At 43.2% G+C, this 23606-nt stretch overlaps 1 protein-coding gene across 1 annotated transcript; it reads left to right on the top strand.

Moving 5' to 3' along the window:
- Window positions 1-124: 124 nt before the first annotated feature.
- TRAPPC6A (trafficking protein particle complex subunit 6A) lies at window positions 125-23597 on the top strand. Its single transcript, XM_068250887.1, has 6 exons — window positions 125-585; window positions 6143-6210; window positions 7643-7760; window positions 14642-14725; window positions 14830-14923; window positions 17883-23597. Exons 1-6 carry the CDS (start codon window positions 505-507, stop codon window positions 17912-17914), a joined length of 477 nt encoding a protein of 158 aa, XP_068106988.1. The 5' UTR covers window positions 125-504; the 3' UTR covers window positions 17915-23597.
- The last annotated feature ends 9 nt before the right edge of the window (window positions 23598-23606 follow it).

Below are 23606 nucleotides of genomic sequence, written 5' to 3'. Positions count from 1 at the left end.
TGCACAACGTGCGGGGCTGTAATATCTGACATCACACCTGTTTGTCTGAAAGCAGAAAGAAATATCGCGCATGCGCAAGTAGTATCGGAAATGGGGCATGGTAAGACTTCAGATAGACACAGCGCCGGAAGTGGGGCAACTCTGACCAGGAAGCATTGCAAGGAAGATGAAGAGATAAGGGGAAGGAGAGGAGTGTGACATTTGTTGAGGATTGCTGGTGTTTCTTTTTGACACCGTTGCTGAATAGCTGACAGCTGCTGTAGAATCGTCTTCTGCTCTGCTCGGATATTGGTTTCCTAAATATCCTGAGAGGTAGACAGGGAAGTGGTGTGAGAAGAATAGAGCAGGTTTGCCATATGGTGCTGCGTAGGAGGATTTGCAGAGTAGTTAGCCAGGATGAGCTGATGATGAGGGAGGACTGATCGGCCTGTAGAGAAGAAGATGATGCAGAGATAGTGAGTGATCAGCGAACTACAGCTACAAGGACCACCCAGGAGTCCAGCTATGGCTGATGAGACTCTTTTCGCACTGTTACATATGGAGATGGTGTCACATGCACACAAGTGTGCAGGACAGGAGGAGGAGGTAAGCTCAGTGGTCATTCTCCATTCTTAAAGTGTAACTTAAGTGTCCCAAAAAAATTGAGTTTTACTCACCTGGGGCTTACCTCAGCCCCCTGCAGCTGATCGGTGCCCACGACGAGTCGCTCTGATGCTCCGGGTCCCGCTGGCGGCCACTTCCGGTTTCGCCGTCAGGCTGGGGACATACGGCCGCATAGGGGTGCTATTTTGGCTGGGAACGCGTAGTATCAGCCGCGTTCCCCAGCCTGACGGGTCCTGACGGCGAAACCGGAAGTGGCCACCAGCGGGACCCGGAGCTTCAGAGCGACTCGTCGTGGGCACCGATCAGCTGCAGGGGGCTGAGGTAAGCCCCAGGTGAGTAAAACTCAAATTTTTTGGGACACTTAAGGTACACTTTAACGCTCAAAATAACATCATTGCTTGATTCATGACATCTAGGTATCTTAGGCCAGTGTTTCTAAACATTTTATTGATATGTACCCCTTTTAAAACCCCATACTCAGCAAGTACCCCATGGCATGTTACACATTATCTCAAGTACCCCTTGACAAATATATATGTTTAATCATAGTACATAATAATTGGTTTTAAATCATTTCCAAGCATTAACTATTGCTTTTAATTAGCTAAAATACTAATTTGGTGTTTATATAGGGTTTATCATTTTCTAAAACTCTAAATTTGTTATACATGATGAAGTATATCAAGCCTGAGTACCCCCTGGAACCATCGGAAGTACCACCTGTGGTATGTTGAGAACCTAGGCCTTAGGCAACATGTGGCACTTGGGTTGTTTCTGATATATTCACACTGCACTTGTATTGGGTGTTGATGTTGTAATTGTTTTTCTGCGGCAGGCAGCATTTGGCTTCTGATTTGCAGTTAAAGGATGTCTGATGTGAAGGGTCAAAGGGTGCCGACCATTTGCAGGATACTAGAGCCAGTTACAGGTGAATGGAGGTGGATGCAGTCACAAGGAAGGTGCAATAAGAGACGGCACACCTCCCCATACGCTAAGATAACGTCTGATTTTCTATATCACTTTGCATCTGGAATCCTTTAATGCCTAGAACACACTCTTCAATATCCCTTCCAATCGACGGGTAATCTGATGGAAAGTTGTATTGTTTGTAGATGTCCAAACTGCTCCCAATTGATAACGGGATCAATATTCCAATGATAACTTAACAAAATCGATCCCATTATCGACCGGAAATAGATCGGACATGTTGGAAATAATTGTCCGATTCCCGTCAATCTGATAAGAATTGAATTAGGTGTACCTAGCATTACATTGATCTTTAGCTTTGGTTATACAACTCTCTTTTCAACATTTGCTCTATCATTGTTTGCCTAAGGGCCTCCACCATACACACACTTAATAACAAAGAAAAATTCTGGATGCTAAATCTAATTATCTGCTACCTCAACAAATCCACCCTTCCAGATGGGTTCTTGAAGGGGACAAAACGTTTCGAAGCTGCTCACATTTCCATGCAGTGGGGTTTGCATTCTTGTCAACAGTTACGACTTTCCTTTCTTCCTCATTGGTATAGTTAAATAAACTTTGCCAAGAAGCTTGAGTAAGTTGAACTGTCAGAACAAGCTTGTCAGTGCATTGCCAGCCTCCTCCCCTTTCTGCCCATTTAAATTCCGCCCACCTTATCTTTGCAAGTCTTTATACATCTCAGTCAGGGCTGTAGCAATAGCCATAGCAACTACTATGGGCCCCGGGAGCATAGGGGGCCCAGTGGGTACTTAATGTAATAACCAGGGCTGTGGAGTCGGAGTCGTGGAGTCGGGCAATTTTGGGTGCCTGGAGTCGGGAAAAAATGCACTGACTCCGACCCCGAATGAATTTGTAACTGTAATTAAAATAGAAAATATGATAAAATGTTCTATTTCTCAGATAATTGTCATTAAAAATAATGTGTATATATACAGTATATATACAGTAATAGCTGTGTTCAGTCCACAAAAATGAAATAAACCAATCAAAATTAGTTACGTGTGCTGCTTCAATAAAGCAGTCCCCGTATTTTTAAGGTCAGATATACACATCTGATTGTGGCTGTATATATGATGTGTACACAGGATTCTCTTATATATACTAAATCACATCTATGCTCTAAGAATAAAGCCTGATGTGTAGCTGTGTCACTAATAGAGATGGTCAATGAGATGGAAATAATTCTGCATTGATGCTGATTTATGCAAATGTATGCACTCCCTTTGCTGATGAAATCAAATAATTTGATCTGTTGTTAAAATTTGGTTTGGTGACTACGAATTAAAATTTGGTTTGGTGACTACGAATTACCTGAGACGGATGAAAAGTAAAGTTTTATACATACCTGGGGCTTCCTCCAGCCCCCTTCAGGCTAATCAGTCCCTCGCTGTCATCCGCCACCCGGATCTTCTGCTATGAGTCCTGGTAATTCAGCCAGTCAGCGCTGTCCGGCCGCATGCCGCTCCCACAGCCAGGAACATTCTGCACCTGCGCAATAGTGTAGTATGTTCCTGGCGGCGGAGTGTGTGCATGCGCACTACGCCCGACTGGCTCAAGTACCTGGACTCATAGCAGAAGATCCAGGTGGTGGTGGAGGAGGACAACGAGGGACTGATTATCCTGAAGGCGGCTAGAGGAAGCCCCAGGTATGTATAAAACTTTAATTTCATCTGTCTCAGGTTTACTTTGCTACACAGTAGTACTATACTCTACATATGCACTCCCCACAAAGCTGCAGGGAATCCACTGAGAATGCTGTGCACATTGAACACAGAGGTGTTGTTTGTCACCCATAAACCTTGTTCAGATTGTGCATGAAGAATGTGTAATAGAGGAAGAATCTCCTCATTCCCCTGCAGAGTACCTGCACATCATTCTTACATGTACCCACACTTACATTGCCTAGGGCCTGATAGATGTTCTTTGTTCCGGTTTGTACCTTTTACAAATACTCTTACCAAGGACTAGTTTTAGTCTAAAGGGAATAAATATAGTAGTCTACATATCCTTCTCACTTCAGTTGTCTTGTAAAATTCCTAAGCGCTGGCAGTTAAGAGACAAATTTCACGTTACATACTTTTAATCAACAAAATTGTTGTAGGAGTCGGTGGAATCCTAAACTGAGGAGTCGGTGGATTTTTGGACCGACTCCACAGCCCTGGTAATAACCATTAACTTTTTTGTCTTTCTCCACCCTCTGACTTTGTCTCATGAACTATGTGCAGTGTTAATTGCATGAGAATGTAAATTGCCCAATTAACGCATATCCATAGTGTAGGGGCAGGTGGCATTGCTTAACCTATTTTGGTTCCTGGACGTAGAAACTACGTCCAGGAACCATGCGCGCTCCCGCGGCCGATCGCGCGCGGGCACGCGCACTCCCGGCCGATCGCGCGCGGGCACGCGCACTCCCGGCCGCGGATTCGGTAGCCACGGAATCAATGTATCGGGCTATGGTGCCCGATCACTGATTCCTCTAACCCGCTGAAAAAGCGACAGCTTCTCTCGGAAGCTGCGCTTTTTCTGGCCGTTTCCTCCCCTCTGCGTCACTCTAAGCGTGTGTTACGCTTAGAGTGACGTCATGTAAACAAACTCATGGCCGCCATCTTGTGGCCAAAAAGTAAAACTACAACTAAAAGTAAAAAAAAATTAAAACTGCACACAATTACATTATAAAACTATAGTTTACATCCCACCCTCCCAAAAATACCCAAATAAAATGTTTAATATAAAAAAAAAAAAATTACAATAAAAAAAAACATGTAAATATTTACCTAAGGGTCTAAACTTTTTAAATATTGATGTAAAGATGAAATATTTCTATATTTTTTTTATTTTAAACTTGTAAATAGTGATAGATGCAAAACGGAAAAAATGCACCTTTATTTCCAAATAACATATTGTCGCCATACATTGTGATAGAGACATAATTTTAACGGTGTAATAGAGCCTCATGAAAGTTTTGCTATGGGGCCTCATGATTTCTAGCTACGCCACTGATCTCAGTGATTCAGTTTTTCTGAACTGCCACTATTGTATCTTTAACTTGGCTATTATAAGTTCCACTGAATGACTACAGCTGGGGGAAAACATTTTTTGTGTGTCTTCATTATATCATAACCTGTAACTACAGAATTAAAGGGGATTGACAGGTATTTTTAGTACTGCTGATCAAATACCTGGGGTGTTCAGGGGAAGGCGGGTAAACTGCACAGCATGTAGAATGTTATATAGCATATCTGGTCGATTTTATTTCTTTTGTTTAGCCTTGGAACACAAACATTGTAAAAATTTAGGACTGTGGTATGTTATAAAAAAATTCTCCCATTTTAGGTGATTTTCCTGCATCACCACATGGTGCTTTACGAGTAGAAGATTGTCCCTTTACAGTTGCAGTAAGGGTGACGAGTAACTTTTAAAAGAACCAAGTCCCTAGACATGGTAATTGTTTGAAGCTATGGTATCAAGGCCTTTTTCATTCTTTTAGAGCTGGCCAGATAGACCAGCAGGTGGAGCTCTTAAAATTAATCATTTTCTGACCATTCTTCTTTCTAAACGTAAAGTGTACTTGAGACAGGCTATATGCCAGTATTTATACTTACCTGGGGCTTCCTCCAGCCCCATGGAGTCTATAGGCTCTCTTGTGGCGTCCTCTCTGGTGGATCCGTTCAGTAGCAATCCCTTTCGGTATTCTGGCCAGTCGTGGCCCTTCAGCACATGCACAGCTTGGCCCCATCGCGCTCCTGGGAGCGTTCTGCACCGGCGCAGAACTCTCCCAGCTGCGGGAGCGCGATGGGTGTGCGCGCACGGCCACGCATGTACAGGAGAGCGCGGCTGGCCAGAATACCAGAGGGGATTGCTACTGAACAGAACCTCTGGGTACGTATAAATACTGGTGTATAGCCTGTCTTGGGTCCCTTAAAGGACAACTGTAATTATTATTTATTGGATTTATATAGCACCAACATATTACGCAGCGCTGTACAATACATAAGATTACAGTCAATGATAACAGGGGTGACTGACAGCACAATGAGAGGGATATTGAGGCTGCCATATTTATTTCCTTTTAAGCAAAACATTTTACCTGGCTATCCTGCTGATCCTCTGCATCTAATACGTTTAGCCATAGACCCTAAACAAGCATGTAGCAGATCAGGTGTTTCTGACTGTCAGATCTGACAAGATTAGCTGCAAGCTTGTTTCTGGTGTTATTCAGACACTACTGCAGCCAAATAGATCGCTGCCAGGCAACTGGTATTGTTTAAAAGGGAACAAATATGGCAGCCTCCATATACCTCTCACTACAGTTGTACTTTAATTAAACTTAATTAAAATCAGATGCTGCTGTGCATTGCTGTCCACTTCAGTTGATACAGCAATATACTGCAACACGTGGCAAATGGACATGCCTATATGGACATTAAACATGAAAATGACAATTAGAAAGATTATGAATGATCATTACAGCTGCCATAAATTGACCTAGAATTCTGTTGGTGACTATGGTAACATAGCTTGGCAATTTTAAAACTCCTTTTTCTTTTCAAAGGATCAAGGCAAACACATACGAATCCTAGAAGGTATGGGTTTCCGTGTGGGCCAGGGACTCATTGAAAGGTAGGTTTCCATTGTTGTGTCTCTCTGTTTGGGTGAAGTTTGGGAAAGAGAGGTGGAGGACATTCAAATCAGTATGAACAGAGCTGTTTCTTTGCAATGCTAGATAAATACATCTGTAAAATAATGTAAAGCTGGAGGGCAGAAAAGGGTGAGCAGGCAGAGTCCAAATGTGAACAACCAGGCTTGGCTCTGCTGAACACGCCTCTTCATTGCTATGTAGGAGGGGTCCAAAGCAAATGAGTAGACAGCATAGCCAGTTTGTTTTGGAGCATCAGGGACACACTACCATATTTTTCGGCATATAAGATGCTCCGGATATCAGATGCACCTAGGTTTAGAGGGCAAAAGCCAGGGAAAAAATATATACTAAACCTAGTGTTTCCATGTCCCAGGAGTGCCTTGTAGAGGTTCTTCCTCAATTATTGTGTCCCCATATGTCCTCTTCAGTGGTCTCCCCAGAATTTTTTTCCAGCCGGGTGGCATGAAAATGTAGCTGGGTGGGGCGAGATGACAGGCAGGGCCAGTTACTTCTCTGCTTACAGCAGAGGAGGAGGTGAGTTGATGACAGCCGGGTGCTCACCAAAACTAGCCGGGTGGAGCACCCAGCTAAAAGAGCCCAGGGAGAACACTGCTCTTCTCTGCTCTCAGGGTATAGTTACAAGCAGCGGCAGGACCGCCTCACCTGAATCAGCGACTCCAGTAGCAATCGCAGACCTCTCCTCTTCTGCACTGTTCCCCTAGTGCCAGCAATACTGAGCCTGTGCGAGTACGGTTCATGCAATAGCACAAAGGCTTTTTCAGAGGTTTTGTGGAGTTCATACCTTGATGAGATAAAGCTGTCTTGGTTGCCCAAGGTGACCCTACACCATTTCAAGGGAGCTATGCAGAAGTATTTAAACGCCTTAAATGAACCTCTCGCATAAGGGGGGGGGGGGGGTTAATTGTGTAGGCCTTTGGGGGTGCAGCAGGCATTTACTTATGGGGGTCTGCTAAGTAGTCCCTCTCCCTTATGGAGGCCTCCATTTTATATCTTCCTGTGCTGCAGAACAGCAGTGATATCCTATGTCCCTGGCAGCCGCAATGGTTGCTGGGAGATGTATTTCCCATTGATGTGATTACTTCCCTGGCATGGAGATTGCGAAAACTCGCATTCCAAAATTTTCATAAAATTGCATGTACAACACCATGTTTTTTTTTTTTTTTTTTGTCTTTTTTTGTTTTTTTTTACCTTTAAACATTTGCATTTGATTTTCCTCATTAAGAAAATACAACCCAGTAGTAGAAATGTAGCCTAACACTTTCATTCCACATCTGGCACCTGTAACCTGAATAAAATAATAATGAAAACGCTGAAGAGTCATGTAAAATATGATATAAACACTCTTTAAAAGTTATGCCATGCAAGTTACAACCTTTTCTCTTTGCCATTTAGATTAACAAAGGACAGCCCGTCCTTCAAGGATGACCTGGATGTTGTGAAGTTTATTTGTAAGGATTTTTGGACAATCATTTTCAAAAAACAAATTGATAATCTGAGGACTAATCATCAGGTATGGAGAAACTAGGCACATTTTTAAACTTCTATGACAAATGGTGTTTTACAGTGAGTTTCACATTTCCAAACCACACTGAAAATGTAGGAATGTACATCACCAAAATTTGGAGCCTTGTCCTGGCTTTTAGGCCTGCATAGCTTTGGGAGGGGAGGGGGGGGGGTACACTGGTGTAGGGGTCTGATGAATCTCATCCAGTGGAACCACAGTCTAGGTTAAATTACAATTAAAAAGCCTTTCTCAGGGGGCGTGGCCGGAAGTCATGTAGAGCGGACGTGTTGGCTCTGAGCTCCCGCCGAAGCATCCTAAAGAATCCGAATTTTTACTAATTAGCTACCTAACTCCGGTTTGTGAAGTGCTGGACCTGATCTATAAGCTCCCCTGGTACAGATGGATACCAGAAACACCAAGGGGAAAACCGGGGACAAAGCGTCCGAGGTCGCTGCGAAGCTCCGGCAATTTAAGCGTGCAGGCCATGACGACGAGATTACCGAGGAGGAGTCGTCGGCTCCTGTGCCTACCTTAACACAAATTATGGAAGCCATCACCACATGCCAGGGCAGCCTAACATCCATTTCATCAACCCTGGATGAGGTAAAGACCGATGTCTCCCTCCTGCGTCACGACTTACAAAACCTGCGTACGCGTGTTGGAGAAGCCGAGGCCCGCATCAGCACACTGGAGGATGATGTCCGTCCTCTTCCACCAGCAGTTAAAGAGGTCCGCAGCGACATCAGCATAATCAAGACCAGACAGGAGGACTTAGAGAACCGTAATCGGCGGTCTAACATACGGTTAGTGGGGCTCCCTGAGAGGGCTGAGGGAACATCTGCGGAAGACTTTGCTGAAAAATTACTTATTGATCTTTTTGGGCGTGATCGCTTCTCATCTGTCTTTGTGATTGAAAGAGCCCATAGAATCCCTGCCAAAATGCCCAATCCAGGTGCCCCGGCTCGCACTTTCATATTTAAATTACTCAATTACAGAGACAGGGATACGGTTCTACCTGCTGCCCGGGAAATGGGTGAAATTTCATATGAAAATTCTAAACTTTCATTTTACCCGGATTTCTCCATTGAAGTGCAAAAACAACGAGCTCAATTTGCAAATGTAAAGCGTGCTTTACGTGACTCTGCTCTCCCGTATGCTATGATCTACCCCGCTAAGCTGCGTGTGGTGGCCGATGATCAGACTCTTTTTTTTTTTTTTTTTTTTTTTTTTTTTTTACTACCCCAAAGGAAGTCCGTGACTGGCTGGATACTAGACCGAAGGCCTCTCGTGTTTCCCCTAGATCTGAGGACTGATACTCCTACACATTGCTCCGGTGGTTCTTCTGGTTATTACGTTATTGACCTTTCAGATATATGCTTATAGCTTGTCTTGTTACACTTTTCCCTTCGGAGGAGGATCACATTTATGCAGTACTAGGCTAGATGCTTATGACTTGGCCTATCCTTTAATGGAACTCCTTCAGTAATAATATACTTATGCAATATATCTCACGTTGATGCTCCTGTTATACTATGTGGGTTAAATCTAATCATTTTTCCTCCCTACAGGCACATTAACAAGACGCTTTTGGGTCTTTTTGCTTTCTTTTTTATTATCATAATAATCAGAGTATACCTGTTCCATACATAGCAAATTTTGAGAACTATCAGTGTTCACTATTCAAAGATATGTCTCCCTTATTAAGGTCCTGTTTCTGGAGTCTAGGTAGTTTCCCTAAATTCTTTTTTCCTTTTTTTCGTTTAGATATCCTTGGGCGGGAGTCCCTTAGTGAAACTCCATCTCCAATAATATCTTTGCAGCTCTTTGCTGCACATGTGATGCACTCAGTCTTTGACGGGTGCAGATAGATTTTCTCCCTGTCTTGGACTGCTTGCCTCTACGTTTTCTCCCCTCCCCCCCCCCCCCCCCCCCCCCTCGGTGAGTAGTTATTCCCACTGAGGGTTCCTGGGCAAGTGGTCAGGTGGATATTAAAGGGTATATAGCCCAGAGGGTAATTTTACTGAGAGTAGTTTTGTTTGGCTTTTGTTTTATGTGTTTGGTTATGTTCAAGTTTGTATGTTTTGTGCGGTCCTGCCTGCTTCCTCCCCTCCTTGCCTCCCGGAGTACATACATATGCTTTAATACTAATGTCTTCTGATTTGAAGATCATTACTCATAATGTTAGAGGCCTAAATGATCCTGTTAAGAGGCGTAAGGCCTTCCACAATTACGCTCAGGAGCATGCTTCCTTATTATTTTTACAAGAAACGCATCTCGTGCATAACAGAATCCCTGCTTTCTTTGATAGGAGGTATCGCAGGGGATACTTCTCCACATTCAGCAGAAAGGCTAGAGGGGTAGCAATTTTTTTTGCAAATTATGTCTCCTTCAATTTGCTTGACTCTTACAAGGACCCTGAGGGTAGAATTTTAGTCCTCAAAGGCACACTGGATGGCAAGCTCGTTACTCTAATTAATTGCTACGCACCAAACGCTTCGCAAACCGAATTTCTTAAAAAACTTGCCCCACTAATTGAAAAATTCAATTCCCCTCACATGGTAATATCAGGTGACTTTAACTCTGTAGCAAATCCAGTTTTGGATCGCTCCACGCTCTCTCCTTTTGCACACAGTTTCCCTAGAAGGCTGACGGGGATTCTGGCCAGAGCGCAGGTGATTGATATCTGGAGAGCATATAATATAGGATGCCGTCAATACACCTTTTTTTCCCCACCCACGACAATCCTATGCTCGTCTCGACTATATTTTTCTCTCCCCTATTATTGCTTCCAACTCAATCGCCTCGGATATCATCACCTGCGCCTGGTCGGATCACCACATGGTCTCTTCCACACTTAAAGGATTCGGTTTACCCTTTCAGCTTAACTACGGGAGACTAAATGACTCCTTGATTGCCGATCATGCAAGTAGACTCGAAGTAGCTAGTGCTCTAGAAGATTACTTTTTACACAACAATGAGGGCAATACCCCCCCTGCATTACGCTGGGTTGCCCATAAACCAGTGATTAGAGGGGTTCTTATCCGCAAGGCGATTTAGGCCAAAAAGCAAAGATCTGCTAAAATTTTGTCCTTGTCCAAAGAATTGGATGTTCTTTATAAACGGCACTTTCCTAATCCTGATCCGGATATTATGCAACTAATTACTCTCAAAAGGACAGAGCTAGACACAGTTTTAAACTCTATACACATGAAGGCCTTAAAATTTTCTAAAGCCAGATTCCTTTTAAGGGGTAACAATCCCTCCACCCAGTTTGCCCGTAAGCTCACTGAGTATTACAAGCCCTCGCACACTTATAAGCTAAGAAATAAAAAAGGTGCTGTGGAAACATTGCCTCCTAGTGTAATAAAAATATTTGAGGACTATTATTCTAAATTGTTGGGTCAGGCTCCCGGTTTGGACTCGGTCGCCCTAGGGTCTTGGCTGGATCAACTTAATCTTCCCACTTTATCCAATGATCAGTTAGAAATGCTGAATGCCCCTATTACTATGTCTGAAGTCCAGTCTACTATAAAATCACTTAAATCCTCTACCGCACCAGGGCCTGATGGATTTTCCCCCCAATATTATAAAAAATTCTCGGATCTCCTTTCTATTCCCCTTACTGGCCTTTTTAATAATATTCTCAAAGGTGGCAAATTTCCCCCTGAGATGCTTGAAGCTTCTCTCACTCTCCTACCTAAACCAGGAGCTGATCACACTACTCCAGCAGGATTTCGCCCCATATCTATACTAAATAATGACATCAAGGTCTTCGCCAAGATCCTGGCCGTGCGACTGGGCTCTATTGTAGGTCACCTGGTTGGGATTAACCAAATAGGTTTTATCCCAGGAAGACAGGGATCAGATAATGTCAGGCTTGCAGTTAACATAATTCAAGATGCAGAATTAAATAATAATAGACTACTAATGTTAGGACTCGACATTAGCAAGGCTTTCGACTCGGTGGGGTGGCATTATTTATCCGAAACCTTACAACACTTTGGCTTTTCAGATTTTTCAGATCCTTTCCTTACAGCAATCCTCTCTATGTATGATAACCCCACTACAACCATTCGTATACCTGGAGCCTCCTCTGCGAATATAGTTCTTAAACGTGGCACGAGACAGGGTTGCCCATTATCGCCCCTGCTTTTTGCTCTTGCACTGGAGCCATTGGCAGAGGCGATTCGACAGCACCCTGATATTGCAGGATATGGTCATGATAATTGCAAGTTAGTGCTCTATGCAGACGATGCACTCCTATTTTTAACTCGGCTGGTCACTACCCTTCCTAATCTATTCTCTCTTCTCAATCTATTTGCGTCCTTTTCAGGACTTTATGTTAATACCTCCAAATCAACTGCCATGCCAATCAATTTATTGCCACACACTATAAAACTAGTGGAGGCAAATTTTGATTTCAAATGGTGCAGCAAAACATTTAAATATCTTGGTGTTTTGCTTACACCATTATACTGTAATCTTTTTGCAGCTAATTACCCTCCCCTGTTCCGATCTTTAAATACGTTGTTAAAAAGCTGGTCCCAATATAAGGTTTCTTGGTTGGGGCGCAGTTTAGCCTGCAAAATGATCATACTCCCTAAAATTCTCTACCTATTTCGCATGCTACCCCTTACCTTTCCTAAAAAAATTATAACCCTATGCAATCTCAGATTAATAAATATATTTGGAATGCCAAGCCAGCTAGAGTTAGGGCCCAAATTTTATATAGACATCCCATACAGGGGGGCATAGGCCTACCCAACTTATGGCACTATTATCTTGCCTCTAAATTAAACCAAATTTTGGATTGGGGTCTCACTATTTCCCCTCCACTTTGGTGGGATTTTGAGGCGGTGGCAGTTCGCCCCTTCTTTCTTTCCCACTTGATTACTGTAGTGACCAGCCGAGACATACTCCCTCTTGTCAAACTCAATAGGATTGTTGCCTCTCTTGCTAAATTATGGACCGATATTGCTCCCAAGTTTAAATTAACCAAGTCTCCACCTGCTAAACTATCCTTCTTGGGTAACCCCAGGTTTGTTCCAGCTTTCCAAAACCCCTCCCGATTTACCTGGTGGATAGAAAAAGGCTTAATAACAGCTTCTCGCTTCTGGTCTGGCAACACGTTTGTCCCATTCCAACATCTAAGATTCACCTTTGATGCTCCTTTGAGAGAGGCCTTTCGCTATTGCCAGATCAAGCACTTTTATAAATCCCAATTTCCTGCTCCCCCATCTCGCGAACCTTCTACCTTTGAAAATTTATACTTCAATTCAGTTAGGCAAAAGGGAACCATATCCACTTTATACGCTCTTTTATCAAGTGGGATAGAGAATAATGAAAAATTACCATATGTGAGGGCCTGGGAACAGGACCTGGGATATAACTTATCCCCTTCTCAGTGGTCTTCTTGTTGGGAGGCGGTGTCAAAAGTTATGAAATCTAACATTCTTAAGGATACCCCGGTAAAATTACTACTTAGATGGTACTTTACTCCTTCACGGTTGCATACTATATATCCACACGTATCCCCTGCTTGCTTCCGTGGATGTGGTGGGCCAGGTACACTGTATCATATTTTTTGGGAGTGTCCAATAGCAATACAATTTTGGTCTGACATTAGTACCTTATTTTCTGATATTTATAAAACCCCTATTACCTTAGGCCCCTCCCAGGCCCTCCTATATGTTTCTGATGGATTGGTTGCAGGCTCACGATTGACATTTTTTAGATATTTAATTTGTGCAAGGCAGTGGACCATTGCTTTTAAATGGAAAACACCCACTCTCGATAACGACATGGTGAAACATCGCCTGGATTTAATTGCATTAACGGACCAGGTTTTCTATTTAGGTGCTGAAAATTTGGACCGCTTTAACAAAATCTGGGAAGCTTGGTTAATATATAGAGGACAGAGTTAGAAATTTATTAATAAGACTATATGTCAACTTCTTGGAATTGCATTCTGTGGGGGCGGAGAGGGAAGGAAAGTTGTTTACAGGCTTTACCGCACTTGAGGTTTAATTGTTGTTTTTCTTTGTTCCTTAGGCTATACTTAGCCTAATATATCCTGCTATTTCCTTGTTTGTCGTGCTCATTTGATACGATTTCAATTTCTTACTGTTATCCTGTACCTGCAACTTTTAATATATCCTATGCTGGTAATATTTATATGTTACGCACTTCAATAAACTTCGTCTTTATAAAAATAAAAAGCCTTTCTCCTAACTACTTACTAACTTCTGGATCAAAGACGGGTTAGATGACTGAGTTATGTCATCTGTGTAAATGATCTTATTTCCTCCCTTGGTCACATTCACCTAGTGTGCCTACGCTGTCTTTCACAGTAAAGTTAATTGCTGGCATGCTATAACTCAGAGGATACAGTGTATAGTAGAATGAGAAACCCCCCCCAGCTCACCAAGCATTCAGGGAGACCAGATATCTTTTCTACTGGCTTTAGAACTCTCCATAAAAAATGAACTTTCTGCAGAGATCACCTGACAGAACGTAAAGATTATGTTGCCTGTGATAAATTTCAGAAAGTAAAACATGGAGATGAAACATTTTTATAATGGGCAAACCCTGACTAGATGAATATTGTGTAAAAACAAAAAAATGGATTCAGTTTGTTATTTTGACTACAGTTCTATAGTTGTTCACAGGCCTCACACCACTTTTGTATATATTGGGAGCTCTCTGCCTGCCTATTTGGCTGCAATGAGCTAATAAAGCAAAGTTACCCAGAAGGTTTGAGCTCTGGTTGATTATTGCACATATGAGATTGCCCTGCTATAACTTCACATTTCTTTTTTACGCTTTGAAAACGTATTTTTGTTAGGAACGAGATTGGTCTAATACATATGTGTATCATGTTTCTATAGGGTACCTATGTATTGCAAGACAACCGCTTCCTGCTCCTGACCCAGATCTCCTGCACTAAGCAATATCTAGAGGAAGCACCAAGGGTAAATCCTCATCAGTCATTTTACATTTTGTGCTGGTGAAAATGGTATAGTTGTCTGTGTGTATACAGTAAAAAGATAACTTCTTCTGCCTCTTGTTCTCCTAGTTCCTGGCTTATACCTGTGGTCTCATCAAAGGGGCTCTGTCCAATTTAGGAATCAACAGTACAGTCACTGCAGAAGTTCCTATAATGCCTACATGTGAGTTATGTTCTTCTAAAATATCTATGGAAGTTTTTTTTTATTACAATACAAATGTAGTCAGGCTTCACTGTGTTCATTGAAACACCCAGTTGTGTGGGGCATTTCAAAAATCAGTGTCCAGTGGTTCATCTTTATACCATGTTTTTAGAAATACAAAATTAGGACTTTACGGTAAACCCTAGGGTACCCTAAGCTGAAAATAAACTAGATCCTCACATAAAAAGAGGGAAGCCTCTGAATCTTCCAGAGGAAGCAGGTCGTTACGGTGCTCAGCGAAACTAGGCACTGTTATAACAGTAATGATATAGTGCACAAGGGTTATTCTGGGTTCCGGCGATGGGATCAGTGGGGGAATAACACGTACAACATCTAGAGGCTACCTGTGTCCTCCAAGAGACCACTGCAGCTGCCCAGACACTACTCTTTATGCATCAGCGTAGCCGTTCTGCACCCACGTAAGTACAGCTGCGCAGTAGCACAGAGCTGCTCATGCATGATAACGTGCGTAGCTGCAGTACATCCGCGCTCGTGCATGATGGGGAGCACGGTTGCTATTAGAAATCTGACCTGCTCTTTCGGGGGTCCATGCACGGTAACTGGGGGGGCCAGAAGGATGTGGGAAGCTTCTCCAGGATCCAGAATAAAGTCCACAAGGACCAGCACACTCAGGGATTTCTTCCAAAACTTATAGAAATCTTTATTACAAAATCTTCAACATCATAAACATTAAAATACGTGAGCCGTTACAGGGACAATCCAGCAATACGATAACCGCCAAAGACGGTCAATGTCCATCAAAAGCCTAGTCCCCAAGCAGACGGAGTATTTATAGCAGTCGGGTAGACAAAGGTCATCATCTTATAGAATGTCCAAACATCATGGCGACACACCGGCCAAGAGCTGTTTCCGGCGTACAGCCCGTCTTCAAGCCAAGTAAATTGCACACTTGACTTGAAGACGGGTTGTACACCCGAAACGGCTCTTGGCTGGTGCCTGTCGCCGTGATGTTTGAACTTTCTAAAGTCCTTGTGGACTTTATACTGGGTGTCCGACCTGGTGCTCTGACGGACTGATCTTGCACCTCAGTTTATGCTATGGGGGAGTGCAGCCTGGAGACCACACTTGGACATTCTCCAGGATCCAGAGGCTTCCCTCTTCTTTGGTAACCATCTAATTTTTTTTGTTTGTTTTTTGCTTCGGGTACACTTTAACAGGCATCACTACTTTCTGTGGCAGTATTTTATTAATCCAGTGCCAGGCTGTGGTACAGATCAAGGGTTGATCCAGAGGAAAAAGTGCATATCAAATAAAATCCAGTAACGCTCAATGTAACAGCGTGGGCAGATTGATCTAGTCCCGCAGAGCCATCAGATTTGTCTCACAAGTGGTTTCCCCATTTTAAATTATGCTTGGCCCACTCTAGCAAACCAGGTAAGCTATACTGGAGGTGAAACCCTAGATCAGGGAGCTGTATAGGGGAGGGAGAAAGCCACTAGACACCATGGAACTGTATGGGGGAGAGACACACCAGGGAACTGTATGGGGGAGAGAGACACCATGGAACTGTATGGGGGAGAGAGAAACCAGGGAACTGTATGGGGGAGAGAGACACCAGGGAACTGTATGGGGGAGAGAGGGGGGCCACTAGACACCAGGGAACTGTATAGGGGAGATAGAGGGGCCACTAGACACCAGGGAACTGTATGGGGGAGAGAGAGGGGCCACTAGACACCAGGGAACTGTATGGGGGAGAGAGAGGGGCCACTAGACACCAGGGAACTGTATGGGGGAGAGAGAGGGGCCACTAGACACCAGGGAACTGTATGGGGGAGAGAGAGGGGCCACTAGACACCAGGGAACTGTATGGGGGAGAGAGAGGGGCCACTAGACACCAGGGAACTGTATGGGGGAGAGAGAGGGGCCACTAGACACCAGGGAACGGTATGGGGGAGAGAGAGGGGCCACTAGACACCAGGGAACTGGTATGGGGGAGAGAGAGGGGCCACTAGACACCAGGGAACTGGTATGGGGGAGAGAGAGGGGCCACTAGACACCAGGGAACTGTATGGGGGAGAGAGAGGGGCCACTAGACACCAGGGAACTGGTATGGGGGAGAGAGAGGGGCCACTAGACACCAGGGAACTGTATGGGGGGGGGGGGGGAGACATTAGACACCAGGAAACCTTTATAAGAGAGGGAGTTAGCCGCTAGACATTGAGGTTGGTCCCAGTGTTCAGTTTCGCCCACCTTGTTTTTGAGTTTGGCATCCTTGTTTTAGAGAGAGGCAAAGAAAACAGGAATAAAAGTTGGACAGTTTCCATGAAGTCAGACTCCTTGTTTCATTCAGCAACCATTTTTGGGAACCCAAGAGACATGTGGAAGATGACATATTTATTTCCTTTTTATTGGCAGTCTTGCTAATCCTCTCCCTTGAATACTTTTAGAAATAGATTCTGACCAAGCATGAAGATCAGGTATTTCTGACAAGATAAGCCGCATGCTTGTTTCAGGTGTGTGTGATTCAGACAGTACTGATGCATGACAGATCAGCAAGACTGCCAGGCAATTGGTATTATTAAAAAGAAAAAAATGACACCATATCCTCCTCACTTCAGGTGCCCTTAAATGCTAGGAACACACAATGAGATTTTGTGGCAGATTTACTGTCAGAATGATTATTTCCAACATGTCAGATCTGATTTCCAATCGTTTTCCAATCAATTTTCTGTTCACTTCTATGGTTAATCAAACAGAAATCAGATCGTACATGTTGGAAATAATCTATCTGACGGTATTAATCTGCCAGAAAATCTCATTGTGTGTACCCAGCATAAGGTGAAGCGTTCCTGATCTGAAATCATCTGTCTTTACTGCAGCTATGGGAATTCTAATGTCACTTGAGAATAAGTAAACTTGTATAAAGCTAACATTTTGATTGTGTTTGTTTTGTCTTAAGGTAAATTCCAGCTCATCATGTCCAGGACCTAGAGCTCTAACTGTGGATGGATAATATATTTTTTTTTTTTTGCTTTGTTTGTTTTACCTGAATAACTTGCAAGTATCCAAACCAGCAATATTACATATGCAAAATGTTTTAAAAGGTAACTGACCTTGGGAAGCTAAGTTTAGGTATTCACTTACCCGGTTTGACACTCCATCAAAGTCTATCAGATCTCCTGTCTGGGAGCTGCCAATTTTTTTATGTCTACAAGAGGTCTGGATATATATTTACTTTGTAAATCTAAAGTGTTTGTATGTATTCCTCTGAAGCAGGAAATTTCTAAATATCTTGAACTAATCTCTTAAAGCGGACCTAATGCTGGGAATACACAATGAGATTTTTCATCAGATTTAGGGCTGGTTCAGACGGACGTTTGGAGGCGTTGCGTTTGCTGGCGTCGCGTTCAGCAGCGTTCGTGTGCGTTTGGATGCGGTCGCGTTTTTTCTTCCCCTAGGGAGACATTAGCCGTCGCGGTTAACCTCCCCTGGAAGCTACATGTAGCTTCCAGGGGCTCCTTGAACGCCAGGGAAAATCGGGACCCAAACGCCGCGTTTGTGTAAACGCGCTTGAAAGCTTGGTACAAACGCTCCCATTCACTTGAATGGGAGCGTTTAACACCAAGCCCTGAACGCTGGCTGTAAACGCTCTGCAAGCGTCCGTCTGAACCAGCCCTTAATGTCCGATCGATTTTCCGATTGTTTTTCTGATCAATTTCCATTCACTCCTATGAGAAATCGATCAGAAAAACAGTTGAAAAACAGATCAGACATGTCAGAAATTATCTATCGAATCATCTTTCTACCAAAAAATGTCATGGTGTATTCCCAGCATTAACTCTTCCATTGAAGAGAATGAAAACCCAAAGAAACCCACACTGTGTGTATTTAGAGATAACAGCCTGTCTAATTCTCCCTTATCTGCAAATGATGAGCAACTGTAATTTGAGCTGTCAGCTCTGTCTGATCTGTGTTGTGGGTGTGCTGACTTGTGTACTAATATGTAAATACAGGAGATTAACTCTTTCTCTGCTCCCATGAAACCAAGAAGTAACCATTCTGCAGAAACTCAGGAGTTTTGTGGACTGCAACAAATGTTTATTCTTTAAAGGTTTTTATGCTGTTGCTTATCTTTTAGGGCAGAGGGGAAGTTCTGGGTTTAGGCCCGCTTTAAGTCGTATTTTTTTTTAGATCTCTTTGCTCCCTGCCTTGTTGATTTCCTTTCATTTAGCAGTAGCAGCTGACCTCTGTTCTGCTGCCCTCTCTCCTATGTAAACAGATTTATCTAAGTGAGGCTAAAGGTGCCCATACACTGGCAGATGACCACCAGATTCGACCATCAGAGAGGGATCTATTGCTGCTGGTGTACTGTACAAAGATTTCCAATGGATTTCAGCATGAAATGTATTGCAAATCTGTGCAGCTGCCTCTTCTCAGAGCTTCCCCCATGTAAATCAGTCGAAATTACGATCTGGCTGCCACGATGCAGCATTGATCTCTGGCATATTCGATTATTTTGAATGAATCTTATGGATTTTGATGCCGCAACTAGAGTAATGTATGGGCACTTTAAGGCATAAATCCACTGTAGAGTCATAACAAGTGTTGGATGGAGGGAATACCATTTTCAGAATTAAACAAAGATGGCAGCCCTTATGGCGCAGATAACACACTCAGCAGCTTTGCCCAGCAAGGTTAGATGGCATGGTACATCAGGAAAACAATGTTATTTAGGTCGGTAAGAACATCATATGAGATCCTGTTTAGTTCAGGTTTGCTTTATGAAAGCTATAGTGACCTTTGGGTAATTAGAACCACTTTGTTGGCATTTCCTAATACATGATGTAGGCAGCCATTACTTGCTGTAAGTGCTTATCTCCACTGGCTGCCGCGTCCGTTTCCAAATCGGATGCGGCACTCATGCTGCTGTGAAGCCGAATCGCTATAAGCTGTGCCACTCACAGCCATAGGGATTCATATGAGTGCTACGATGCTGCATACCATTCAGAATCATGCCGGCAAGTGATTCGGACAGCTATTGTCTGGAAATATCGCCCACTTTACCCTTCTCACCAGCGTGGCCTGGAAAAGGGGCACAGCTGACTTTGAAACTACTGCAATGAGATGGTCCTCAAAGGTCCCCATTGTTTTTTTGTTTTCTTGTTTTGTTTTTTGTTTTTGCAGCTTCCAGGTAAGTGGTCTACTTCACTGTCGTGGAATGTGGGCAGGTCCTAGTGAATAAATAAACTTTGCGTCACAGGTTCAGTTATCCTTTAAATACACAAATATCTTTTTGTGATGTAGCCTTTTTCTCATCAGTTACCAAAAATATTTGAGAAAAATGTCACAACGCACTTTTTATAAAATAAAATGAGGTCACTGTACTTGTGCTGTAATGCTATCCATTACAGCAAAACATGTTACAGCCTAATCCATTGGATATACATAGTCTGCTCCTGATGTAATCTCTGTATGAATTCAGTCATACTGTCCCACTTATTTCAGGGATCAAAAAATGGTACTAGCTCATCATTAGTTTGTTTTTTTCTTGTTTCTTTTTTTTTCTCTTTTAGACCATTCGGTGGGTTTATTTAATTGAAAATAAGGAACTACTAGAACCTCTTCCCTTTTTTTTTTTCTTCTTCCTAGCTCTGCTACTCACTGCCAAACTATACAACGCAAACTCGAAGTTCAAAAGAGGATTGGGAGTCCTATTTATTGCAAAGTTAGTGTTTAGTGTTGTGACTGTATATCCCCAGGCCACCAGTGATTCCTCTACAGAGGATTATGGTAGTCTGGAGAGATTGACATTTACAAAAAGGGGTGTTCAGTTTTTCTTTTGGGGGGGGGGGGGGAGAGTTAGTATGGTAGAGGTAGTACATTCCTAAATGTTCAGTACTGTAATTCTTTTCACCTCTTTAACCACTTGAGTACCAGCAGTGTCTGACCATAGACTTCTGTGTAAGAATACAGGGCTCGCCGACGTCACACCGCACGGACCTGTCTCTTGCACCGTTTGCACTGCTCTCCCGTTGCTGAAGCTCACTTGCTCAGCAGAGCTCCAGGAGCAGATTTTATCGGCTCCTAACCCTGTGATCACTGTTAGCCATTGTGAATCTACACCCTGGCAGGGATAACTGGTCTTACACAGGGCACAGATTTCAGTTTGCAAGGTCCGGAAATGATTAAGGACCTGTGTATTTGTTACAAAAGGCGTCCAGTGGAAATAAAGGGGGAAGAGGCAAGCTTTGTAAGTGTCAGTGCAGCGCTAGTAACCCAGTTTTGCTCGCAAAATGCTTTGAAATAATCAGTGCAATTAAGACTACTGGGGTAGAAGCTCAATGCTAGCCACAAACGTGTTGATTTTTTATGCAGTTTAGTTCAATGAGACCTAAATGTTTGATAAAATGATCACCATTGAGGTTGATTTTGCACAGGTGTGATCATTTTATTGATTTGAAGGTACTATTTAATGACTACGTGAAATGTGTTGCCAGCATAACACTGTATTCCCATATAAGGAAACTGGGTACTGGGATTGCTACAGAGTATTTGGGGGGTAATGGGATATTGTGCTTAGATGCTTGCTGCACTTTATACATGGGGCGCTTTCATTTGGTAATCTAAAGAATCTGGGCCAAATGACCAGAATTACCATACCTGAGATCCTTTTCTTAGATCTGCTATTCTACGGCTCGTTTTAACAATATTCTTCTGCTGTCTAAATAGCAGCCATTCTATTTTCTATATTTGTTAGTGGGAAACGCGCAACTCTCCAGCCTGAAACAGAAGGGAAAATAGAAAGACAAAAACCCTCCAAAAAAGAGCAGCAATATAATTTGACCCTCCTTTGCCAATCAATAAGAAGGGGGGGGGGGGGGCTCTCAGCAGATGGGCAATTGCTTAACGGGAGTTCTTCATTTTTATTTAATTTTCCACGTTAAAGGAGAACTGTCCAGGACAACTTTTAGTAAAACTTTATTACAGAACCAAAATTCCTTGTGTGTATCAACTCCCTGGCGGTATGATAACTTCCAGATTTTATTGTCTGAAGCGGTGCAATTTTTTCACATGCTTTTAGACCCTAGAAATCATACCACTAGATAGATCTGCGGCAGCCCTGCACATTCCACACCTCCTATGGATCCAACTCTGGGTTACTGCTCTGAGCTGCGGATTTCCAGCCAGAGCCTGACTCAGGATTACCTAAGGAGGTTAAATACATAAAAGTCGCTCTCCCCCCTCCCATTTATGCACACACAGGGCAAAGAGAATTAACGTGCCAAATAAAAATTAACAGATTAATAGGTACCACAAAGTACTAGAACTGGTGCCTGCTATGCCTGATGTAAAGTTTGAAGTGTACCTGAGATGGCAATAATGGGTGTATTTATGGTTACCTGGGGCTTCCTCGCCATCCTTTCTGCCCCCCCCCCCCCCCCCGTAATCTGGCCAGCCATGCGCTTCTGCACATGCCCGACCACGTTACTGTGCCTATGCCGAAAGTATCCGGCTTCAGGATTGCGACACTCTTCCGTACACGTGGCAGAGCTGCGCATGCGTAGCAGAGCGCCGGCGCCCAGATTACCAGTGGGGATGTCAAGTGAACAGAGCGGCCGGAGAAGACGGCGAGGGAGCCCTCACACCTCATGGGGCTGGAGGAAGCCCCAGGTAAGTATAAATAAACCTATTGTTGTCATCTCTGGTTTTCTTTAAAAGATCTGTTTGTGAAATAAACACATGCTGTGTGTATAATATGAGCATAGTGACAATTCCTAGCACTGTAAACCATGGCACTGCACCAGACATTTTTGTTTCTGTGTTTGTAACCAGGGCTGTGGAGTCAGTACAAAAAGTATCCAACTCAACTTCTCAGTTTGATACCTCCGACTCCAGGTACCCAAAATAGCTCCAAACTCCGACTCCACGGCTCTGTTTATAACTGAAGTGCACAAGCAAGTGAACCAGGCATGATGCACCACTGCTGTGTAGAGGTTGGCAAAATTTACCTCACCTTTACTGATTAGAAACTTAGCTGGGGCTCTAAAGAGGAGGGTGGCTTTCAGACAGGTTCTAAATGTCTTTATTCAGCTGACAATAGTGGCAATTTCACAGGTCATGAAAAGCCATACTTCTGCATTTTTTTATTTTCGAAGAGATGGTTTCAGTTTAGCTGCACAATGAGGTTTGTGCACATCACCACTTTGCTCATTGCTACATGCCCTTTTATCCTGCAAATTTGTAATAAACAAAGGCTTCTACCTTAAATGGGGATGTTACTGAATTCTTACGCACTGCATAACTTTTATTACTGGTAATTAAAAAGAGAGCTCCGAAAGGCAGGGGTCTTTGTATCAGGGTGGTACATGTATAGCTTTATAGCCGCAATCCGGGAAAACTATATATTTTTGTTTGTTTTTTTTAGAAGGTGATAAAGATAGCAGCCTCTATAGCTTTTTAATAGGTGTACTTCAAAGCAAGTAACTCTGTGGATCATCACCATGGAGGGAAGTGTAATGTGCAGCTTGCACGCTCCTCCCCTGACCCAGAGAACTCTGCTTCCCGGAGTTGTTACTTAAGCTGTGATTTAGTTTTCATTAGATTTGCACTGTTTTTTTCAATATCTTTCTGAATTCTCATTTTTTTTGTTAATAAAGTTTAAAAACACACAAGATATGCAGTG

This window comes from Hyperolius riggenbachi, chromosome 8 (genome assembly GCF_040937935.1).
Source record: "Hyperolius riggenbachi isolate aHypRig1 chromosome 8, aHypRig1.pri, whole genome shotgun sequence".
NCBI classification, from domain to species: domain Eukaryota; kingdom Metazoa; phylum Chordata; class Amphibia; order Anura; family Hyperoliidae; genus Hyperolius; species Hyperolius riggenbachi.
This window is presented reverse-complemented; position numbering and strand designations above follow the sequence as displayed.